This window comes from Elephantulus edwardii, unplaced genomic scaffold (genome assembly GCF_000299155.1).
Source record: "Elephantulus edwardii isolate Elephantulus edwardi_28Jun2011 unplaced genomic scaffold, EleEdw1.0 scaffold00348, whole genome shotgun sequence".
Lineage (NCBI taxonomy): Eukaryota > Metazoa > Chordata > Mammalia > Macroscelidea > Macroscelididae > Elephantulus > Elephantulus edwardii.
In genome coordinates, this window is record NW_006400098.1 from 1,437,609 (window position 1) to 1,444,225 (window position 6,617).

The following is a 6,617-nucleotide window of genomic DNA, read 5'->3' on the forward strand; positions in this document are numbered from 1 at the left end:
CAAAATATGTGCCAATACATGTCATTGTGTGTCGTCAAGTCAGAACCGACTCATAGCTGACCCCCAAAAAAGATGGAAAGAAAGAAAAAAGGAAGGAAGGAAGGAAGGAGGAAGGGAGGGAGGGAGGGGAAGAGGGAGGGAGGAAGGAAAGAAAAAAAGAAAGAGAAAAAGGAAGAAAGGCAGGAAGAAAGAAAGAAAGAAAGAGAGAGAGAAAGAAAGAAAGAAAGAAAGAGAAAAAGGCAGGAAAGCAGGAAGGAAGAAAGAAAGAGAGAGAGAGAAAAGGAAAGAAAGAAAGAAAAAAAGAAAGAAAGAAAGAAAGAAAGAAAGAAAGAAAGAAAGAAAGAAAGAAAGAAAGAAAGAAAAGAAAAGAAAGATGAGACTGGGCATAAGTAGGATTCAGTTAGAAGCAAGAACTGGGTTTTGGAGAAGAGATATCAAGGCTGGACTATCATGCCCTCGAGGCGGCCCCTACCTGTCACCACCAGCTTCAACGAGTCACTCTTTGTTGACCAGTCTTCTCCCCTCATATAGTCACAGTGGTAGGTCCTCGCGTTGACAGATGTCACAACATGGATAGAGTACTCCACTACCTCCTGGCCTTCATGTGGGCTTTTGTCTACCCAGTCATCGGGTTGTTCTCTGCTTCCCAGACGCACTGTGGTTGTTCCTGGAGGAACCTTGCAAAGAATGGTCACGGAACCCTTCTGGGGAATCACAGTTCCTGGTACTGCCCAGATGGAGGACTTGTGCCCTGGAAAAGAGACAGAACCTGGAATTTCAAAGGACAATAAAATAGCCCTTTCCTGCTTCCCCACCAAACTCCAACTGGAAATTAGATATACCATCGGCAGAGTCAGTAGAGACAGAGTGGGTCAAGGCCATGGTTATGAAGAACATCTCACAGTGTCTGAGACAGCTACACACCCACACATAACTCCACTCCAGCTCACCACAGCCATGCACGATGGCAGAACTGCCGTGTAGAGTTTCCTCGGTCGTCGACGTGGCTACACCTTTCTTCTGCCAAGCAAACCTTTCAGTGAGTAGTCAAGCACTTGACCACTACACCACCACGGTTGTAGTTGTTGTTATCAGGTGGTTGCTGTTGTTGTTGTTACCAGGGTGGTAGTGGTGGTGGTCACCAAGATTGTTGATGCTGTTGTTGTTGTTGTTGTTGTCGTCCTTGTTACCAGGGTGGTGGTGGTGGTGGTGGTGGTGGTGGTGGTGGTTATTCTTAGGTACCATCAAATCGAGTACGACTCATAGCAACTGTATGAACAGAAGATCTGAACACTGTTCTATCCTACACCAATACATCCCTTAGAGGTGAAGATTGTCAATCTTTGCCTCATGTATCTTGGGCATATTGTTTGGAGGGGTTGATTCTTGGAAAAGGACACCATAGTTGGAAATATGGCGGATCAACAAAAGAGAGAAAGAACCTCAATGAGATGGACTGACCGTGACTGTGACTGTAACCACTGGCTCAAGTATATCAAGTATAATGAGGATGGTACGGGGTAATGAAGGGTTCAGGTCCATTGTTCTAGGGTTGCTAGGAGTCTTAATTGAAGCAAGCAAAATACAGCTGAAGAGCATTTGAAAACATCTGGAATATCAAGAACATGGGAACAGCCCAAATGTCCAACCACAAACGAATGGATTGAGAAATTACGGTACATTCACACGATGGAATACTATGCAACACGCAGGAGCAATGATTTTGTAAATTATTATCTAACTTGGGAGGGACTGGAGACCATTATTCTGAATGAACTAACTCAATTCCACAAGGATATATAATGTATTTTAAAAATATTGTAGAATGAGTATAAGGATCCAAGAAGCATGGTATGGGAAGCCAAACTTTATACCAAATATTATATGAAAACCCTTGTTCAGGAATTGAAGGAATTACAGATGTATAAGTTAGGATTTCTCTTGTGGCAGATCCTAGAAAATGAGCTGTTTGTTCCCTGCAAGACAGGAGACAGCAAGGGGCCCCCTACAGAGGGAGTGTTGCTTCCTGAGCTAGAGTTCACCCTGAGGAATCAAGGTTAATAGTTAAGGGTAAACCAAATTCTTGCATTTGTGAACCCCTCCCTCCTGAGTCAAGCAGAAGGTTTTCAATAGAAAGAGCTTGGCTTCATTTGCATTGAATTCTCTTTGTGATTTACTTCCTGATAATTTTCAATAAAGACACAGAGAAGCTTGGCTTGGGGTCTTCAGTGGAGAACTGCTGGCCCCCTGTTTTATGCTCTTTTCTCTATCACATTCCTGGCTATTTGTCTCTTTATTAATAATTATAAAATTATTCCATTCTTTGGGACCCTCAGGTCTGCAACAGCGTGGGAGAAGGTGGAAGCAGAGGGATGAGGGTGTACAGGGGGAGGGGTGGATTAATCAATGAGTTGTACAATTTGATGGGTTGGGGGTGAGGAGATCTGAAATAATTTGTTAGAATTTGTATTCAAATTTGTAAATAAACTAGTAGAAAATTTTTTAAACTTTTTAAAAATTCCAACATCTAGAATATGTACATAAATAGGGAACTTGCAGAAATTCAAACGGTATTTAGAAGAGGCTGTGGCACCAGAATATCATTGCTGATGTCAGATGGATCCTGGCTGAAAGTAGAGAACATCAGAAATGGGGAGGCGGGGGTGGGGACGGATACCAGAAAAACGTCTATTTGTGCTTCACTGACTGTGCAAAGGCATTTGACTGTGTGGATGATAACAAGTGGTGGCTGACACTGAGGAGAATGGGAGTCCCCGAGCACTTAACTGTGCTCATGCAAAACCGAGACCTAGACCAGGAAGCTGTTGTGAGAGCAGAGCAGGGGAAGACTGCATGGTTTAACACTGAGAAGAAGGTGTGTCAGGGTTGTATTCTCTCTCTTCATAGCTGGATGCTACGAAGGGGAGTGTGGCATTGGGATTGGACGGAATTTCATCAATAACCTGCATTATGCAGATGACGCAACCTTGCTTGCTGAAAGTGAGGAGGACTCGAAGCAATTGTTGCAGGAGATCAAGGAATACAGCCTACAATATGGATTGTGTCTCAATGTCAACAAAGCAAAGATTCTTATCAAGAGACCAATAGGCAACATCATGATGGATTGAAACTGTCAACAACTTCATCTTGCTTCAATCTACAATTAAAACCCTTGCTGCCAGCAGGCAGGAAATGAGATGCACTGGGGAAATCTGTAGTTAGGGACTTCTCCAAATTATTGGGGAGTAATGATGTCAGTTTGAGGACTAAGGTGTGTCTGATTCAGGCCATAGTCTTTCTGATCACTTGCTATGCATCTGAGAGCTGGACAATGAATAAGGATGACAGAAGAATTGATGCCTTTGAGCTGTGGTGGAGAAGAGCACTGAGCATCCCATGGACGGCCAGGAGAGCAGACAGGTATTTCTTGGAGAGGGTGCAGCCAGAGTGCTCCAGCGTTATTGCTTGTCCCAAAAGCTCATCAGTGGTGTTGAGGATGAGAAAATCTGACATAAATAGACCTGGTGAATGTCTTCAAGGAACAGATGATGCAGATAATACCAGACACTGTTTGTTAAAGGAAACTATCGATGAAGAGTTGCTATCAAGGTGATTTCCACTCACGATGACCCCACGTGTGCCCGGGTAGAACTTCTTCATAGGGTCTGAAAGGCTGTGATCTTCTGGAAACAAATATCCAGACCTCACTTTCTTCCACGGCACAGCTGGGTGGTCTTGAACCACCAAAGCAGAGAGAGAGATGATTGCTTTACTCCGAGAACACTGCTAATCATTAGCACGGCAGGTATGAACTAAACTGATGGTTTTCAATAAGGAGAGAAATAAGCTTTGAGAAGTACTACTGCTATTATTACTGCTCCTTGGAGGCAAGGATTCTGAAGCTCCATCTGACATACTTTGGGCATGTTGCAAGGAGGGACCAGTCCTTGGAGAGGGACATCATGCTTGGGAGGGTGGAGGGACAGTGCCAAAGAGGAAGACCCTCGATGAGATGGATTGATTCAGTGACTGCGGTAACGAGGGTAGGTGTGTCAGAGACAATAAGATTGGAACAGAATAGAGTGTACACAGGGTCGCTATGAGTTGCAGGCAACTCAATGACACATAACAACAACTATTATTATTATTACATATAACAACTGTTACTATTATTATTATTACTACTGCTACTACTACTACCACTGTTATTGCTCCTGCTCTTACTAGTACTACATTATTGCTACTACTAATACTACTCTGACTGTTGCTGCTGTTACTATTACTGCTGCTTTTGCTGCTGTTACTACTACTCCTACTAATCTTACTACTATTACAATCACTGTCACTAGTGCTGCTGCTACTACTCATTGCCTTTGAGGAGGAATGAATTCACAGCTGACCCTCCAGTGGGTTTTCAGAGGCAGTAGACAGTACAAGGGGACATTGCCCCTCTTTCTCCCCCAGAACAACTGGTGGATTGCACCGCAGCTTCTTACTACTAGGCCACCAGAGGTCCCTTGAATGTTAAGTGGACATAGATCCTTTTTTCGTTGATTCTCTTTCTTTGGAGAAGCCCAGCGCATGCAACGAGCCTAGATGAAGAATGACTACTGAAGACCTTTAAAGGGAAGACAAAGTATTTGTCTTTTTAAAACATAAGAAGTCCAGAATAGACCATTTAGAAAGAGCTGGGTTGACTTGTGGTTCATACCTATTAAGGCGAGTAGGAGCTGGAGTGAAAGAACATGTGGTAGGGCCTCAGAAGTTGGCAGTGTTCCTTTAAGTAACATGACATGGACACATGTAGGGGAATTAGGATGAAAACAAGTGAACCTAGGCAAGACAGGAAATTGGGTAATCAGAGATGAGTCTTGAGTTTCCCCAATGCTGCAACTGTGGCCTTTCAGTTAAACTCAGATCTCTGCTTGACAAAGAGCCTAAAGGAAGTGAAGGTTCTACGTTCAGGCCAGGGGGCCAGGCGTTTGAGAGGGTCAGAGAATGTTCAAGAGAGATGGAGATTTTGCAACGGGATCTTCGTCGAGACCATTGAGCTCTGGTGGCCTAGTGGCAAAAAGCTGCAATGCAATGCCAAAGGCACAAGGTTCGAGGCCACCAGCTGCTCTCCGGGAGAAGGATGGGCATAGTGAGGACCATGGGAACGGGAAGTAGAATCAGGATTTGTTCAGCCCGTGGCACATCACTCCAGCCCCATAACCCAGAGCTTGAGAGATTTAGGGAGCACTCACCTCTCTGCACCTGAATCCCCTGGGCCAGGCAGAGCACTGGAAGAGAGAGGATTTGTGGAAATGAGCCCTTTTGTCCCTAATCTCTGTCTCAAAGCATCCCAAGCAAGGACACGGCATTGCCATTCAGTCAACCTGGCTCATCCTGCGTGCCGAGGGCACTGCTCTGTGCAGATTTCAACGCAGTGCTGTTTTGGAAGCAGCTCACCATCGCTGTCTTTCAAGGTGCCCCTTGGTGTATTTGAACAGTCAAACTTTTGGCTAGTAGGAGAGTGTGTAATTAATTGTTCATTGCACCACCCAGGGTCCCCACACAACAACAGTGAAACATAGATTAATAATACAGATCTCTTCTTTCATAACAAATTCTTCTTTGTCTACACTTATCCAAACTATTCCAAATGATAACATACATAATAAAATATATACATACACACTCTTTTTTTAAACTTTAAAGTGGTGGCTTCATTGTCCCATAAGAGGCCAATCCTTGCACCTCCTACACGAATGCTGAAATCACCATTGATCACCAGACCATATGCCAGAGACTGAATACAAACAACTGAGCCCCAAAAGCTCACTTGGACTTGGAAAGCGACAGACATGCAAACATCTGAAGGAAGGTTCTTTCTCTGTTGACAGGCCCCCTAACAGGAGACCCTCAATGGCCCGGGTTCTCTCCATCTTATCTTCCCCTCTAACGACCTTTCATTTCCACACACTTTTCTTTCAAGACTCACCAAGGCAGAAGACGATGATGCTCTTGGAGACCATGATTCCAACGTCAACTCCTGCTAGGTCACATTTGCAGTGAATGTGACAGTCCTTATTGATGCAGGAAGACCAGCCGGAAGTGTGAAATCAGAGCTTTCCATCTGAGAATTTCTCCATATGTTGATCTAGAGAAAAAAGGAACCACTTCAATGTCACCTTGAGAGCTAAAGAGCACCTGATGCAAGTCACTCACCCACTGATGTTGGTTAGTTTCTGATTCACGGTGACCCTCTTGGAGTGGCAGGAGCTGAATGTCTTGCTTTTTTCCCATGGAACAGCTAGTGCATCCCATCCACTGACATTTGGGCAGCAGCCCACCACAAAACTCACCTCCACTTGGGCTCCTTACATCTGGCCCCAAACTATGAGTTTCAGTTATCTCACAAGCATGGGAGAGCTGAACAATGACTAATAAAGATAACAAAGATTAGCAAAGAATTTCTTGAAAATAATTTATTCATAATTGATGCAGGCAACTCATAGTGACCCTATGAATGAAAGACCTGAACACTTGTATAACTTTTATCCTTTCTCCAGGTTCATAGGGTTTCAGGAGGCAAGCTGTTTTGGAAGTAGATGCCACTCCTGCTTCCAAGCTTG

The 6,617-nt window shown here is 44.2% G+C and overlaps 1 protein-coding gene across 1 annotated transcript in view; it reads right to left on the minus strand.

Annotated features, from left to right (window-relative positions):
- GP6 (glycoprotein VI (platelet)) overlaps window positions 1-6,017 on the minus strand; it is a 38,642-nt gene extending 32,625 nt beyond the window's left edge. The window contains exons 1-2 of the mRNA XM_006901875.1: window positions 5,984-6,017; window positions 5,247-5,282 (exon numbers count right to left, since the gene is read on the minus strand). Of these exons, the coding sequence (XP_006901937.1) occupies window positions 5,247-5,282; window positions 5,984-6,017 (70 nt within the window). The remainder of the gene's footprint in view (window positions 1-5,246; window positions 5,283-5,983) is intronic.
- Window positions 6,018-6,617: the final 600 nt, after the last annotated feature.